The sequence below is a fragment of the Cygnus atratus genome, chromosome 1 (genome assembly GCF_013377495.2).
Source record: "Cygnus atratus isolate AKBS03 ecotype Queensland, Australia chromosome 1, CAtr_DNAZoo_HiC_assembly, whole genome shotgun sequence".
NCBI lineage: Eukaryota > Metazoa > Chordata > Aves > Anseriformes > Anatidae > Cygnus > Cygnus atratus.
Genome location: NC_066362.1, coordinates 183,327,066 through 183,344,848, shown reverse-complemented (window position 1 = coordinate 183,344,848; position 17,783 = coordinate 183,327,066). Strand labels below are relative to the sequence as shown.

At 41.6% G+C, this 17,783-nt stretch overlaps 1 protein-coding gene across 1 annotated transcript; it reads left to right on the top strand.

The window, feature by feature from the left end:
• The first annotated feature begins 3,927 nt into the window (after nucleotides 1–3,927).
• RFXAP (regulatory factor X associated protein) lies at nucleotides 3,928–12,122 on the top strand. Its single transcript, XM_035542792.1, has 3 exons — nucleotides 3,928–4,764; nucleotides 7,050–7,157; nucleotides 10,208–12,122. The coding sequence occupies exons 1-3, from the start codon at nucleotides 3,928–3,930 to the stop codon at nucleotides 10,316–10,318; spliced, it is 1,056 nt and encodes a 351-aa protein (XP_035398685.1). The 3' UTR covers nucleotides 10,319–12,122.
• Nucleotides 12,123–17,783: the final 5,661 nt, after the last annotated feature.

Genomic DNA, 17,783 nt, shown 5'->3' with positions numbered 1-17,783 from the left:
GGACTGGAGAGAGTCCAGCAGAGGGCCACCAAGATGGTCACAGGACTGGAGCACCTGTCCTGTGAGGAAAGGCTGGGAGAGCTGGGACTGCTGAGCCTGGAGAAGAGAAGGCTCAGAGGGGAATCTCATCCATGTCTGTAAATCCCTGAAGGGATGCAAAGGAGACAGAGCCAGGCTCTGCTCAGTGGTGCCCAGTGCCAGGACAGGAGGCCATGGGCACAGCCGGGCACCCAGGAGGCTCCCTCTGAGCCCCAGGCAGCACTTCTGTGCTGGGCGGGTGACGGAGCCCTGGCACAGGCTGCCCAGAGAGGCTGTGGGGTCTCCTCCTTGGGGATCTCCAGAAGCCGCCTGGACGTGGTCCTGGGCAGCCTGCTCTGGGTGTCCCTGCTTGGGCAGGGGTGGCACCAGGGGCCTCCAGGGGTGTCTTCCAATTTCAGCCATGCTGTGATTCTGTGATTTGTAAATTGGATAATTTACATTGAATTAAAAGTAAATAAATTAAAAGGCAGACTTACTTTCAGCAAACTTATTTATCTGCTTTGTCATGGGACAAAGGTAACCACACAAAATGAGATGGACTTGTAGAAACACATTTCTGATGGCCATTTTATATCATATATGCATACATTCCAAACAGAATATATATCCATAATTCAAGTCAAATTTATATTTGTTTATATATTTACTTTTATTTTTGTCATTTGCAAAAATAAATTCATCTGTAGTTCATACAGGCTGATATGCTTCTGACTTCCTAATACTGTTGGGAAACAGAGACACTTGAACAGTGTGAAAAGGGATATTTACAATATTTGATAAAATCGGAATCAAAGCTTTTTAAACTTATCTGAAAAACAAGTTTTAACAAACCACTAACAGTAGCAACACTTCCTTTGTTATTGATGGAAAGAGCTCAGCATTCATTGTTGTCTGGAAGTTAGTATCAGCGAGCATAATGATCACTCCGCACTTTGTCTTCCTTTAAGGGAAAAGCTGTTTTGATGTTGCTGAGTTTCTGTACCTTTCCATGACTGTGCAATTTGACCTGAACCCAAGAGCAAGTAGGAGGAATAAATGGAGAAGTTGCTAAGCAGTAAGAGATACAATAAAGAAGAAAAATCCCTCTTACCTATATACTCACATTTTGATTTCCTCATCAAATGAAGTGTTCCCAAAGAGATGTGTTCAAAAATGGTTAGTTCTCAGCTTCCTCCAGAACTCCTCATTCCCTTGTATCTTTCAAGTACCTTTCAAAGCTGTTTTAAAAATTCAAATGCTCTCCTTGACTTGACCTTTTCATTTTATAACCAAGCAATAAGGTTACAAGATGATTTGCATTTAGATTATGTTTTCTTTGTAAGGATATCTCAACACTGGATGCATGAATGTCATGGTTCCACTTCTCACAGAAGTTCTTAATATGGCCTGTGCTCTTAAAGATAAAGGCAAATGCATTTCTGTGTAAAATATAGATAGATACGTAAGTCACCATTGAGTGAGCTGAATTCATAACATCACTCACAGAAACATGCAGAAATAACTTCCAGAATTTGAAAATATTACTGCAGCTATACTCATTAGTACTATTGTATGTTTGTGTGTTTTGTTTTTTTTTAATACATGTTTCTTCCTGAGACAATTAAGAACCGCATACTAAGAACTGGCACAGAAAGCTAGAACATTAAAATGAACTATTTCCCAAGCACAAACGAGACAACAGAAAATTACAGAATCTATTTAAACAACAAACTGTCAGCCAAAGGACAAATGAACTTATTAGATTTCAATAATCACATATGGCATCTCCTTTTAATTATACCTGGGAAGGCAAAACATGATGCAGCCACTCCTGGCTGGCCAGCAATGATGTACAGACCAGTTACAAAATGCTCAAAACATGACCTTCCTTCCCCAAGAGCTGGAATGCTACAAGTGCAGCCCACAGAAGCTTACACTTTGCTTTATTTGCTTTCCATCATGATGTTTCTCTTTTCTGAGCAAACCAGGCAGAAAAAAAAAAAAGCATCAATGGCAGCTTTTTTAAGAAGGGCTTCATTTGTTAGCTGCCGCGAATTTAATTCCCATTTCTGTTTCTATGCCCTCAGGCAAGCAGATGACAAGGTTCTGTGGTGAAGAGAATTGGCTAATACCTTACACTGTGATCCAGTAACAGCTTCATTAAATGTCAAATCAGTTTGCTGATTAATTAGCCCCCTTAATATTTTTGTAAGGTATTATCAGCTTTCAGATTTGTTGTTGTTGTTGTTCTTTTCTCCTCAGATGAGGAAAAAGAGAACTAAGGAACTGAAGTATGCTTTCAGACACCCAATGAGATCCCCAAGTGTTATCAGGGTGTCTGAGGCAGAATCCAACTGAATCAAAAAAAAAGAGGCAGTTTTCAGAAGAGCATTTTCATGGAAGCCTTCATTCTGGAAATAATTTTCTCCTTTAGCCTCAAACTGCTTAAATCTACTGGTCTTACTGGCCTGTGCCAAAACCTAGCTGTCCCAGTGGGGTTTCAGAGAAGTGGTGAGGAAGGTACAAGTCCTCCTCCCGGAATTTGAAAGGTATCAGCTTCCAGTTTCTTATTTGCATTTTAATTACTTATAGTGTGGATGTGTAGAGGTAGTGTGGGTAGAGAGAAATGCTTTTATTTTGGTTTTGTTATTACTTTTGATTTTATTTTAATTAATGTCAGGGGCACTGAGAATTTTAAGTAGGCGTTCCTTCAAGATGTGTTCCAATTGAAAGAAATCAACGAAAATTACTTCAGTGGAACTGTAATGAGAAAAATTCAAAACATTTACTGGCACCCTCTGCTCCAAGGAGCTCACTGTCTAAAGAGGTAAGAGGCAGGATAACAATACTACACGTAATTTTTACATGCTTCACTACCAGCACAGATGCAAGTCCTAAAGACAGGCTCTGGTGAGTTATCTGAGTGTATGCAGCAGGGATGAAATAGAAACAGGGGCAGATGTGGGGGAGCGTCTCCACTGCCGAAAAAGAAACAGTCTGTAATTTTAGTTTAAACAGCAGTAAGGCTGGGAATTATTTTGCTAATTTTAAAGGTGAGTGGTGGGTCAAAGGTGACAAGGATAAAGTACTCAGTTCATTGTCTAGGACTATACCATGTCATTAGCTATTTTGATAAATGAGGGAGAACTGTACTAGGCATGGTCAAGGGTGAAAGTTAACGGCTGCAACTGTAAACAGCACAATCATTTACCTTAATGACAGGAAAGGGGATCTGTGGTAATTACCAGAGAACAAACAGGGTCAGCACTGTTTCTTTAATATGGGATGAACCTACCTGTACAACAAGAAAGGTTGAACTCATGGGGAAAGGAGGTAAGAAAAATGAAGGGGGAGCAAACAGCAGATGATCACAGAGAAGGTTAGCGTAACCTCTCTGTGGCAGTTGGGGAAGTTCAGTGCCTGTGACACAGAAGGATGAAGCAGAAAGAAAACTGAAGGTAGGCACAATAGTTACAAGTCCTTTTTTGTTGGAATAAAATGTAAGAACTTTTCAGGGGGAAAAAAAGAAAAAAAAAGATTGGATTGAGGAATTAAAAGATGGCTGAGATTATGGGCACTGGATTTATTTACGTGGCAGAATAAAGGTGTTTACTTAGGAGGAACGTATTTGTAACTGGACAAATTGGGTGAACACAGCTGCTCAGATGAACCTTTTAATAGGTAAAACACATCGAAGGAGTCCTACTGAAGTGAGCCAAGGTGACAGTGAATACCTAAAGCAATGAACGGAAGGGCAAGCTGAAGAGAGCTGAAAGATACAAGTGAGATCTACCGGCAGCCATAAGGAGGCTGAGCAGGAGGGGAAGCAGAACAGCACCCTTGGGTCCCACTCTCACTGGTGGCAGGGATACCTGGATGGCAGAGAGACGGTATATGTGTAAGGACAGGATGGGGCCAGATATCTACCACCACATGTGCGACACGACAGGCCCGCTGCAGCTCAAGGAGCCTAGGAGGGAACTCTTCCCCCTCATAAACGAGAAAACGCCCAAGAGGCCGCCTTCCCCACCCCGCGACAAGATGGCGCCCACCGCCTGCCCACTGAGGCGCCTGCGCGGCCCCGCCACGCCTGCGCGGCGACCGCGGGGCGGCGGCTGCTGCTGCGAGCGGCGGCGGCGGCCTCGCTCCCCGGTGACCGGCGCCCTGCGAGGCAGCCCCGCCGTCGCTCCCCCTTCCTCCTCCGCCTCCTCCTCCTCCTCCTCCTCGCCGCCGCAGCTGGCGCTGCTCGTGATGCAGCCGTGCGGCGGCGAGGAGGAGGCGGCGGCTGGAGGGGGGGTGCTGCCGCTGCAGGGCTCCGCCGCCCCGCCGCAGCAGCCCCCCGGTGCGGGCGGCCTCATGTTGTTCTACGAGCTGGGTCCCGGCGAAGCCGAGGCGGGGGAGGAGGCGGCGGGCGGCGAGAGCACGGCCAGCCCGGAGGAGCTGGACGACGAGGAGGCGGCTGCAGCGGCGGCGGCGGCCGCCTCCTCCTCCTCCTCCAGCGGCGAGGCGGCGGCGGCGGCGGCGGGCGGCGACTGCAAGAGCTGCACCTACCAGGGCTGCAGCGAGACCACCACGCAGGTGGCGAAGCAGCGCAAGCCCTGGATGTGCAAGCGGCACCGCAACAAGATGTACAAGGACAAGTACAAGCGCAAGAAGAGCGACCAGGCCCTGGGGGGCGGCGGCGGAGGAGGAGGAGGAGGAGGAGGAGGCGGCGGGGCCGGGGCGGGGGGCGGCCCGCGGGCCGAGGTGAGGCACGGGGGTGTGTGAGCTCCGGGGGGTGTCTGCTGGTCAATATAGCCGGGGGGTCTTGGTGTTGTGGGGTCTTTTAATGCACGGGGGGGGGGGGGGGGGGGGGAAGAAGCCTGCGAGCAGCCACAGAGCTCACTTTGCTTCGGGCACAAGACAACCCTATTTCTTCTTCTCCTAGTGGTAACAGCAGCAGCATACAACGACAGAAGGTCCCAGAAGTGTTGCTTCGCAGTGCTGTATGTGTTTATTTCATAGGAGGAAAGGCGAAAGTATAGGGCTGAGACAGCTGTCAGCCTTCCTGCCCCGTTGGTTGAAGTGTGGGGGACCACAGGAACAGCAGCTACTGGGGAATACATCATGTGCTGAAATCGGTCATGCATGTTCTTTGAGATGGCTATTTTATATTTATATTTTAAATAAGTTTAATATTTTTTTATTTTTTATATCAGTGACGTTTACTTAACTATTTAGAACGCTAATATTTCATACTTGCTCCTAAAAACTTGTGTGTATTGCTTAGATGGGGGAATAGAGATTGCCAGGGTTAGAGCTGATGTTAACATTCAACTTTTCAGATAGTTTTGGTTGTTGGTTTGTGATTCAATCGAGGCAGCACTGTTTCTGATGATTTTTTGCACTGATGAGTTAGAGGATGTTTATGATTTTGTGTTTAGAGCTAAAAAGAGACCAAAATGTTTTTACTTTTGAAGGTGCTGGCTAGTTTGTGCCTGACGGGACAAGTGTGGAATAGTGATTGTCAGAAGAAAAAAAAAGCTGCTTACCTGGCACAGACAGACACTCCTGCTACAAGCAGCCTTTTTTTGTCAGCACAACTGTCTGTGGAGTTGTGTGACTGTGAGCAGGGAGCTGATCTAACTGCAGGGCAACTAACAAAAATATTTTCATTCTGCTTTTATTCACATAAAATATAATAGTAACCACTAAGCGTGCCATAGAAATAAGAAAAAGCTAGATAATATTCTCTGAGCTGCTTTCTTTTTCAGCTGAGTGGGCTTGTTGGTGTAAGTGTGGGTTTCCTGGGGATTTTTGCAACTCTGGGTGATGTCTGTTTTGAAGTTGTTTCCTTCCTGCAGTGAAAAGGCTTGTTTCTGTGCTTTTATTGTCCTTGTTGCTTGTTGCTATTCTGTGAACCTTCTCTGCTTGTAGTAGTTACTTCTATCTCAGATGAGAGGACAGGAACTGCACACTGCATTCAAGATGTGGGTGAACTCTAGATTTACATACTGGTGTGCTTTCCTCTGCTCACTCTTCATTTCATAATAATTCAGCATAGTCAGTTCATGATGTGGCTACACAAATACTTGCCATAGCTCAGAAAAGGGGACATTACGGTACAGTTGCAGTATTTCATGTAGTGATGCGTTTTTTTGATCTATAACATGAAGTAGTGATGACTGCATGTTGGAAAAGAGAGGGCTTGCTTTTCCCACTTCCGTAATGTTGAAACCAACACACAATAGTAGAAATTAAGGCCTGAACTTGCAGAAGAAAGCAGGATGGTTAGTGATAAACTGGGTGTGCCTTTTTGCAGTGCTGATAGTGTGTTTTGGGGTCTTCGCAAATTCGCAAATAGTCAGAGTGAGTGGCAAACTCATGGGCAAACAGTTGAGTCAGAGTGTCAGTAAGATGTGAATTTGCTAAACATAGGATTAGCATGATGGTTGAAGTTTTCCGAAACAAGAATGTTTTCTTTACAGAAGATTGTAGAGCTACATTTTTTAGAAGACAGCCTAATTCATGAATGGTGATTGTACAGGGAACAGAACAAACATACAAACAAAAAGCACAAGGATCTTATTGTCTCTTGCCTGTGGCTTTGACAAGTTCATACTAGTATTCTGGTCTGTTTTGTTTTGCAGTGAAGAATATTGTCATTCCCACCTGATTGCAAATGCTAAATATAATTCACTTATGCAAACTAGAGACTGAGGTGTTTTGAGTGAGTTCACTCTTAAGAAATACAATCAAATAAATTCAAGACATTAGCTGGCCACAGTAACTTGGTTAGGTTTGCAGTTTAGAAGGCTAACTCAGTTGCGTTGCTGGAGTTGCATTCACTGTGAGTGATGGAGTAAGGAAAATAATGTGGGAAGGAAAACAGGCCGGTTCTTGAATAAATACATACCCATTCTAGTGCTGTTATTTTCCTCTGCAGATTAATAATGCAAACAGATTCTTTTAGGACTCTTCTGTGGTAAAAAGTGTATGAGATCAGGTTTTATAGTCTCACTTTTCTATTATTTTTTTTCTTTAATGTACAGGATTGTGTCGAAGGTTCAGTTTCTGTTACAAAACAGAGAACAGGCTCCATTGGAGATCGCCCAGCAAGACCTACTCTTCTAGAACAAGTCTTGAATAAAAAGAGGCTGGTAGGTTTTGTTTTCTTGGAGGTCTTGAACTCAAAAAAATAAAGGCAGCTTAGCAGTGTTTAACTGTCGCCCTTGCGAAAGGTGAATATCAGCTCAGTGATCATACACTGCACGTGCATGTTTTCAGATTTGAAGTTTGCTGCCGTTCAGGCGTGCGTCTCTGCTTCTGCATGAAGAATACAAAAGGGATGGAGTTTATCGATGGTTGCCATGTTAACTGAAGTTGAATATTTTGGTAGCACTAAATATGTATAGTCGTTTCATTAGGGTAAATAGTACTTAAAATATAACTGAGATGTTTTAAACATATTAGCTCGACTTTTCTGTAAAGCTTCAGACAGAACAGTGCATGGGCTTCAGGTCTTCTGTAAACTTTAATTATTATAGTGTGTTTTAAAAGTTGTAGGCTTATTATGATACCACACTTAAAATTGCATATGTATTTGCTGGTAAAACAAACTGTATGGAAACAGTACCATGTGTGATATTTGTAGACTGCATGAATGACATATGTTGTAAGTTTTGTATTGCTTCTGTAAGTATATTGCAATATTTGAGCCTAATGAACAGCAATAATGCAGTCCTTACCATTGTTTGGGGTGCTTCATTGCAATTCTTTCTACTTCATTATTGTTGTTTTTTGTTTTTGTTTGTTTTTGTTTTTTGTTTGTTTTTTAACAATCTCCTTCCTTCAGAAACTAGTTGAACTGTTTGGCTACTCCCTGTTACCTATGCAAAGCAATTTAACAATTGCTATTCAAGTGTTGTAATACTTGTTCAGAAGTTTCAGAGAATCATAGAATATCCAGAGTTGGAAAGGACCTACAAGGATAATCAAGTCGAACTCTTGGGTCCCCAAAGGACCACCCCAAAATCAGACCATGTTTCTGAGAGCCTTGTCCAAATGCTTCTTGAACTCCAGCAGGCTCAAATTTGAAGTCTTTAAGGAAGCATCATAGAAGTGTTAAGTATACAGCTGTACAGACTTATTTTCTTGGACGAATTCTCAATATTAGGACCTATGTGATGGTTATTTCTAAAACTCAGGTGGGTGTCTGTAGCTCTTCAGTTGAACTATGAACTTTATTTTTCCCATTATATGTTGTTCTTCATGCCCTGCCTAACGAATTGTTGTTTCCTTTCCTATCTGTTCATATTCATGTGGCTTTTAATTAAATTTGAAAGTTTTTTTTATTAATGAAACTTTTTTTTTTTTCTGGTATGTCAACCAGAAGCTCATGGAATAAATAAATGTGGAGAGCTTGTGCTCAAAGTTGTGTCAAGGCTCTTTGAGAATCAGGTTTCCTTACATTATTCTGGGGAACTGAGATTGAGATTCTCTTTGATATGTTTCTTGCTTCTCTCTCTCAGCTCTGACTCAGCTTCAGATGGTCAGCATTATTCCTTCTAGAATTTATTCTTTGCTTTACGTGTATCTGCGCAACACCAGGCCTAAAGGACATGCAGTGACCTGGAAAAAACAGTCGTGACCTCTCACATTTGAGGCTGCTCATGTTGCCCTTATGTCGGGAGTGTGAAAGTTACTGTGTGTCAGTGGTAGCAGCCTGCAGGTTTGTCCCTTGGAAGAGCAAAGTCCCTTGTGCTTGTTCCTAAGTTTCTCGCATGTTGTGTTCATCTCTGTCAGGAGAGGAGAGGCTTTTGTGGCGGCCCCTGTGTGCCTGGATGTGCAGCTCGCACTGGATGAAGAGGTAGAAAGCAGAGGTGAGGGGCTGAGAAGCAACAAGGTGTTGAAAGAGGAGCTGGCCTCTTGCTTCAGAGGCTGTAGTAGTCAGGGAGGACGAAATGTCATAAAACAGCAGTAAGTAAAGAAATCCTTACTGAGAAGTACCCTGTGCAGTGAAGTGACTTGAGGGAGCAAATGTAAGCTATGGAAAAGCAGGCTGCACGTCTGTTCAGTGAGACACCTTGTTGTTTGTAGTCTGACCTATTCAGTGCTGCTCTAGGTTGAAGGTGTATGCAAGATTGTTGTTTTTTTTTTCCAGTTATAATCTCTGCAGAATTGCCTCCTAACAGCATAAAGTTCTGACCCTTTCCTGGAAGCTGCTGGTCCTTTTCAGTGTGAATCTGAATTGCAGAGTTGCAGTACCTCTTTGGTTGCCTTAGTGAAGTGACTGTGCACAATGAACAACCAGTCTAGGGAATTAATTCAGCTGAAAATCACACTTTTTCTGCATTGACTTTTGATCCATTTTCCACCTCATTTGCCATTTGACCTTACAAACGCTTGTGCTGCCACCTTGCAGGAATGAGAATGAACAGTTCAAATTGGATGGCAGACTGCAGCTGTTCGGGCCAGTTTAAACGATACTGCTGGCAAATGTCAGTCTGTATCCTTGGGCTTTTTTTTTTCTGTCATTTCACTTTCTATTTTAGCAAATTTCTACTCATTCACTTTCATTTAATCTGCCTTAAAAGGAGTTTATTCTTAAAATCTCATGTTCAGTGATAAGCAGTTCCATTGTCTCTGAGCAGTGGAAGTTTTCAGATGTATTTGTCTAATCTGTTCCTAATTAGCTTTCCTATTCTAGGATAGGTGATGAGATGTAAGAGCATCTAAAGCTGTTTGCCTTCTGACTGAAGGCAGGTGTTTGGTTTTTTTTTTTTTAATACATTCCTTGTGGCTGGACTACTTTTTTTGAGAAATGTTGGAAAATTACGGAATGCTCGGTGAAGTTTAGCTTTGCTACAGAATTACAATATTTAATTTATATTTATTATAGCTCAGAACTACTGTCTGTAGTAGGGAATTTGGAAATTGTCTCAAAAGTCAAGCATAGTTGAGAGGCTGATGTTGTTTTCAATGTCTGTAGATTACTACTGTTGTGTTTTTGTATGGTTTGGGCAATATCACTTGTTCCTTAGGTTCTGAATCTGCTTTTAGAATGTGCGTTAACGTTGGTTGTGGTTACCTGCTGATGTCCTGAGATGGTTTTGAGATGTTTTTTTGTGAGCATGCTTTGTAATTTATCACTGTGGTAGATAATTTAAAATATCTGAGTTATTTAAAGTCCCCTTTCTCTTTCTTGCAGTCCCTACTTAGAAGTCCAGAAGTCGTGCAGTTCCTACAGAAACAACAGCAGCTGTTAAGTCAACAGGCTTTGGAGCAACGGCAGCAGCAGTTTCAAGGAGCACCTGGGTAATCAGAACAGATCAGTGACCTGCAAATGAGTCTGGTGCTGAAGGAGGATTAGGACGTATATTTTATTTAAATATAGAGAATCTCAATGTTAAAACGAAAAGAGAAGTTGCTGCTGTTACGTGTTGTATTTGTCCCTTGTTTGCACTTTTGAGGTTTCGAGCTGCTTGGGTGTCTGCAAACTTGTGAGCAAATCTGGAGGAGTCTATTTTTTGATTCTTTTTAAAACTTCATTGTAATGTTTGATTTTTTAAGTGAAAATTTGTTTCTATCAGTAATTCTGAGCTGTACATCCTTTTCCTACCAAAGTCTTCCACTAAATTAACAGTTTTCTATGTAAAGGTTTACTGTTAAACAAGTCACTCTTTGATGACAATCATTGAAGGAAGTCAGTTACTTTCTATGGAAGTTGTGAAAGAAAAGTCCCCTTTGAGCCAGTCCAGTGGCATGACCTAACAGTAATTCCTCAGGGATCCAAGAAGCTTATGTCCAGTAGAATCTTGCACTAAAGACAGTGTGCCATCAAGAAGTCCACCAGTGGCTCAGAAAAGTCCAAACTGAGTGATCCTCCTGCCATATATTCATTATTTGCAAGTTGAATAGGTTTGAAATGCTTCACTGTCTGTACAACACATGTAAAGGAATTTGTGTTAAAAATCTCCAAAACGGAGAAACAGCAAAGTACGTTCCACCTCTAAATCTTCTTAAAAGTATGCAGTGGAGAGTTGGACCTTGTTTTGTGTAGTTATTTCTAAGGACCAACCTGTTATGCATGAAATCACGTATCACGACTTATTTAAAAATGAGCGATATTTTTATCTGAGTGAATAAGATCAAAGCTTTTAACTCAAATGCTTAAGGCTTTTAAGAGCAAATGCATCCAAAAGGTAAAATGCAATTATGCATTTGTTTCCTTTTTGTATTCTTTCTCTTCCAAAAAAGCATAGTTAAAATTATTTGATCAAGACGACAGATATCTAATCAGCTCAAGTGTTGGACTTCTCAGGTTTTCAGCCAATTCAGATAAACTTAAAATTGATTTGGTTAAAAATCCAAATGCTGTATTATGTAAATGTTGAATCCCAAATTTTGTCTTTAAATCAGAGTTTTGTATTAAACCACATTTCCTAACAGAGGTTGTCTGAATGGTGGAGATGCTTATTAAAGTACTACTTTGATATTGCAGCAGTGTGATCTGCTGAATAATATCTGTTCAGGAGTGTTTGTTAGTGTTACACATTTTATAAGCTGTGCTTTGTGTATGTATAGAAATCGTTCAGTAGGGATTTCTTGTATTTAGTATTGTGCAAGCTGTTCTTTTAAAAAGAGATCTAAAAAATTCGTACGAACAGTTCTGGACCAATAAGTGTTTGAGTAAATGTTTTTTTTTTTTAAAGAAAACTATTTTTTGTTCTGTTCCGTTTGTATGTTGCTTTGTTGTTTATTTCTATGTTAAAATGGCTAGCTCTAGGTAAATGACATTAAAACCTCTGTTTTCCCAGACTCTTACGACATAGAAAAAGTTATTTTTGCTTTAAGCAAAATGAAATTACGTTTTTCAGTATGTCAGAATACATGCAAAAATATAATGGGCTGAACTTGGACGAGGAATTATTTTGTTTTTATTTCAGATGGTCAGCTCATGAAAGCAAACAGCTCTGATTAAATGTTTTTAAAAGAAGGAAGTAATTCTAGGTACCCAGTCTGGCCTTTACTGGTTTCAACGGTAGTTATTTTTCTTCTGTAGCTTTCCCATTTCTGTTCTTATTTTAACATAATGTTTGTTGTTATTAAATTCTCAAGAAGTTTGTTTCAGTTCTTCTTTTGCAAGGAAGATGTCGACATGCAGAACATGCTTCAGAGTAAAAATATACTCTGAGAACATTTGTTCTTATCAAACGAACAAGTTTAATTATAATGAAATGCTTCCAGAAACTTCAGTTGATGGTGTCCCTTCAGCATATCTGTTCAACATTTTTTAGTTCTTCCTTATTACATATAATACATTTTATTATATATCTGTATATTTCATATATACAGCTCTTACTGCATTTTTTCAGAGACAGTGTGCTGCCAACTTTATAAATACCATTTCTGTGTATAGTCTTTTTAATATTTGGAGTCCTCACCTGTGATTTTTTTTCGTCTAGTTGTACTCAAGTTATTTCTTCTACTTTTTACATGTTTTCTCTGATGCATTTCTTACAAACAACTACCTGGAAAAATGATAACTAACAGAAGAGTAAAACACACCCTTTGCGTTTTTATATAATGTGCTCCCTTTAGCAGACAGGAAGATGTGCTGTACTGATGTCAGGCTTTTGCTGAAGAGAGCATAATTGTTCTGCATCTAAATATTCATGGCCTGATTTGAAGTGACATCTGAGGTGTAAGGTTTTTTTTTTTTTGCATATTTTTAGGTTTGTAAAACATACGAGTCCCTGGAATGAAAGGTAAAATTCACCAGCAAGGTATGAGCCACTGTAAAATGTATAGTTTCTGGTAGTCTCACTGTAGAATTATATAGATTGGAAGGGACCTCCAGTGGACTGTATTCAGCTGCCCTCTGGAAATGGGTCCCCAGCTGAGTTTTGAACACGTCCAAGGGCCGAAATTTTGTAGCCTCTCTGGGTGGTGTTTGATGACCCTGGAGGTTTTTAAACAAACAAACAAAAAAATTGTCTGTGAATTTAACTCACTTCAGCACCCATTTATCCAGTCCATGCATCACCAGTTTGGGTATAAGGATATTCCAGGATGTCAAGTCAAAGACCTTGCAAAAGTCAAAGTAAATGTTGTTTGCTCCTTTTCTGTCCATGGAACAAGGCGTTGCATTGTGGAAGGCAACCAGGCTGGTTAGCTGTCACTTGCCTGTGGTAGATTGTTGCTGGTTGTTCGCAGACACTTTGTCATCCTTTATGGGCTCGGAAATGGCTCAGAGGAGGATTTGCCCCATAACTTTTCCAGGAATTGAGACGAGACTGAGCAGCATGTAGTCTCCTAGATTTCTCTTCCCTTGTTGAGGAAAGGTGTAATCTTTTCCTTTTTCTAGAGATAAAGAACCTCCCCTGGTCACCATGACCTTTCAGAAATGGTTGAGTAAGGCCATGCAGTGATACTGGCCAGCTCCTGCAGCACCTGTGATTGCATCCCATCTGGTCTCAAGGACTTGTGCGTGTCCTGAGTGGCGTAAGCAGTCCCTAACTGTGTCTTCCTCTCCTTTGGTTACTGCTTCACTCTTGGACATCGCTAGCAGGCTTGAGGAATTGGGAGTGGAGAGGACAAGTCTTACCAGAGAAAACCCAGAGACAAGGAGTACTAGGTACTTCAGCCTCTTTTGTGTCCTTTTATTAGGTGTCCTGCCCACTGAGCAGCAGGCCCGTGTTTTCACCAGGAACGGAAATATGAAGTGGAAGAGAAAATGCAAAAGGTGAAAGTTGAATCTATAGTCATGTTGACACTAATAACTTTTATAGGGTGAGATTTATATTCAGGTGATTATTTTGTTCTGGTATCTGTTCCAATTTACAGAGATAATATCTGGTGTTGATTTCACAGCAGTTGCTTCTGACAGTATCTCAAAGAAACTTTCACATATGCGTTCCTTAAACTATGAGATGTACGAGCATCTGCAAATCAGAACTCAGTGCAATGCCTGAATCTCTTGTCAGTAGTAAACTGTATAGGTGCATTTTGCAAGCACTTCATATGGATCAACTACCTGTTACCTACTATAGCGCACATGTGCATGTCAGAATTCTTGTTTTATTTTATCAGATCTCAGATCTAAAGTAAGTTATAAATCGCTATGGCAATAGATCTGATGGAAACAACCACATTTAGGCAAACTTGATAATCATTTACCTGTGGAACAAGCAACTCAATTGTTGGATTCTCCATGTACATCAAACTTTGATGTCTTTCTGGAAACTAACCAAATATAAGTTAGTTGATTTGGTGCAATGATACCCCATGGATTTTCTTTCCCTGGATTGGTTCCAAAGGAGATTTAACCAAAGGCTCACATTTTATTTTTTTTTAATCCCCCTAGGGTTTTCCTGTGGGCAATGATAGAGGCAGTGCATACTACTCACATTTACAATTCCTAGTTTTGTGGTAGACCACATATTTCTTAGAAGATAGCCAAATTCAGCAGGTGTTGAGACCCAGGGGGACCTTCCTATTGCAGCCTGGTAGATGTGAATCTGCCTCTGGTCTGTGTTCTCAGGTTCAGCCATAGCTGAGAGGTAGCACATATTTCTGACAGACGAACAGACGCACACGAAACTAGGGTGGGCTGGCCAGACAGCTCAAAAGACAATGCATGTACCAGCATCCAAATAGTCACATAGCACTCACCCAGGCTCATGCAGCACAAATGGGTCCTCTCAATCCTCCTCCACAGCAGCTTGAGATGAACGGGGTCACTGGAACATACAGGCGGACGCGACAGGTCTCTCCAGCAGCTCAGCAGTGAATCCACCAGGCAGCCCCTAGACCTTGCTCTGGACCCATGGTTATTTGCAAAAAGATGTAATTGTTTTAGAAACAATTCTTTAGAGCTGCTAATTCTAGGAAATGTGTTTTATTGAAAAGTTTTCATTGGGCAGGTTCCTTTGACTCATTTAAGAAGAGCTTCTATTTCAATTGCTTCTCATGCACTAACCTAAATTTCTCGGAAGAACTCTGAAGTTAGCTTCAAGGCAAACTAGAAGCTGGTGTGGAGACATTGGGGCAGCACAAGGCAGAAAAGGGACACAGGGAGTGTTAAGACAGTGCTGAATGAGTTACCTCAAAACAAGTGAAACTTGCTGAAGATCTGCATAGAGATGTGCATCTCAGCTGTCCTGTGCTTCCAGTGATGTGATACCAGTGCCTCACAGCCTGGTGTAGACATCAGGAGATGTGCTGATAACAGGGCTGTCCTGTTCAGGTAGTGTCAGATGGGGTTCTCAGGGGATGTGTGACCCCAGCAGCGTCTGCATGGCTCCAAGACCATTACGTGTCCAACGCCCCCACGCTTCTATTGCAGAACCCAAATTCTGAATTTAAGGAGGATTAAATCCTGACTTTTATAACAAAGAACAGTACATTCTTACTCTACCTACCTTTTTCCTTGAGTGATTTGTGACCTGCAGTACTGCAAATCTGTCTTTCAGGTAATGCAGATCTACTGGTCCACAGCTAGAGCTTCTGTCATATGGCAGCATCACTACTACTCATTAATTGCCTGCCAGGGTCTGGCTGGCTTCATGTGAAAGTAAGTGGAACCAACCTCTCGCATCTTCACATCTACCACAGGAAAGTTAATGAGGTATACATGTTATTACTGTAACAGGCAGATTTTATGCCATATTAATTTTCAATCTATTTCGTAGTGTTTAGCATCCCATTCTGATCCTCTTTCATAAAGACATACTTGTATGAATAAAGGCTTTCTAAAAGCTCTGTTTTCAAAAGTTACTGGTAATCAAACTGGGATCTACAGCTCACTGAGGCCAATCTCTTTCAAAGAGGGGGGAAAAAAGGGAACAAGAGAAGGAGTTCTTAAATCAGAAATACTTTATTAACAGTAAAACACAAGACGTGAATAATCCCTTTTACAATAGAATAGTTCCAGCCAAAGAAAATGGAGTGTGTTAAAAAGTGTACTGTTCAAACATCAGGCTAAATACGTTGACTTCAGGATGCCTCAAAGCAGATGCAGCAGTAGGAATAACTGGTGAAATCATCCACTTGATTAGCAGTTGTATTCTTGATATGCCAGGGCACGGGTTAGAGTACTCTGGGGCTGATCAGAGGACTCTGAGCTGCCCTGATCTCGCAGACTCCTGAAAGTATGTCTCAGATTTCTTGTTCTCAAGAGGCAAGAGTCCAACTAGCATTATTTACACAGTGATCCACACTGTTGTACAGAATATCACTAACTGTGAATACTACTTACTTTCTTCTTCCAAGTGGTGAAGAAGTTTTGCCTTGACTGTGATGGAAAAGAGAGAGGGCAGAATTGTTTGCAGACAGAAGTGGTACCATTAAATCTTTGTGTGTTTCACGTTTCCCTTTTTTGTACCAGACTGATAGCTAGTACTTAACACAAAGAACACAGACCTTGCTCAAATCCACCATTATGGCCCCTTGGTTACATACATCTTTGCAAGATTATGGCTTCATTGATCCACCCAAAAAGGCCCGTTTCTTCCTTTTTTTTTGTCCCACTTCTCAGCCCAATTTGAATGGCAGAGGCGATACTGAAATGAGGGATTAAATTGCTAACACTGAATTGCTTGTAGAAAATACATTGTGGTACATTTAACTTGTACTTAGTATTATAAATAATTAAAATGAACTCCAATTACTTGAATAAGTGAAAAAAATGTATCTAGAGGTGCATTATCTCTGCTTGTCGTTACGTTTGTTCCCTTGCTCTCCTGTTTGCAAAGCATCTCATGGACATAACTGTGAATTAGTAAGATGTAACACACACTTTAGCATCAAAAAATCACTTTGAAACAGATGATGTGCTCACTACAGTGAAAGTGCAAGGGGTCAGACTTTACCAACTCTTTTTCTAGCTTTTCTTTGCTGATGAGGTCTGTATTTAAAATTATTAACTGGTTGGTCTATTTCTTCCTATGCTATTCATATGCAATATTATTTGAAGACTAACACGGAATATAAAATAGCAGCATCCATGGATAATAAAAACACTATGACTGGAGATCTAAAAACCGTTCACAAATAGCTGCAAATGTTCACATTGGCTATAATGGAAGAGTAGCTGACTCTGGAGGACTTAGTGGTTATGTCTACCTTGCATAAGAGACGTGGCCTGCAGCTTAGATTCATTAGCTGTACAGGCACCAAGTTTGCAAGCATGGCTTGGGTACAAGTGGAAGCATCGTCCTGACAGGGCTCTCAGACATCTCACCTCCTTGGCAGGTAAATGTGGCATCAGTATGGCAATGTAACATAAGGCGCCCCCAGGCAAGCTGTTTGGAAAGCCCTGGGGTGAACAGGGAACAGGATCTTGGTCACTCCTGGCCACTCTGGAGCTCCTGAGAGTTGGTGATCAGTACAAACTAAAGTCCTGTGCTGGTGCACATGCAGAAGAGTCTGCACTAGAGACACTAAGCGATTTCTCTCTGCTGAACAAGGACTAAATGCCCTCTCAGGCTTCTTGTGCCTTGCAGAAAGGTACTCCCAGAGCTGCACCAAGAAGAAGCAGCCCTCTTTCAGTGGCTGCAGTGAAGTCTCAAGGTTGAGAAGTGTTTTGTTCACAGAGCTAAAGCCTCACATAATCTCCCTCCCTACTGCAAGATGGGACCAACTCTACCATCAGTCTCATTTTCAACGGATGGTGACCTAACCTCTTATATGCTCTCAGGGAAGCACACTGACCTAGAAAGGCTTTGGTTTGGATGGTCAAGTAACTTCTGGCTTCTCCAGAGCAATGAACTCACCTTTGGCTT

Coding starts and splice junctions, on each gene's coding strand:
- RFXAP (XM_035542792.1), top strand. CDS start 3,928: ATGGGGCCAGATATCTACCACCACATGTGCGACACGACAGGCCCGCTG. Junction 4,765..7,049: donor GGGGCGGCCCGCGGGCCGAG/GTGAGGCACGGG, acceptor TTTAATGTACAG/GATTGTGTCGAAGGTTCAGT. Junction 7,158..10,207: donor TCTTGAATAAAAAGAGGCTG/GTAGGTTTTGTT, acceptor TCTTTCTTGCAG/TCCCTACTTAGAAGTCCAGA.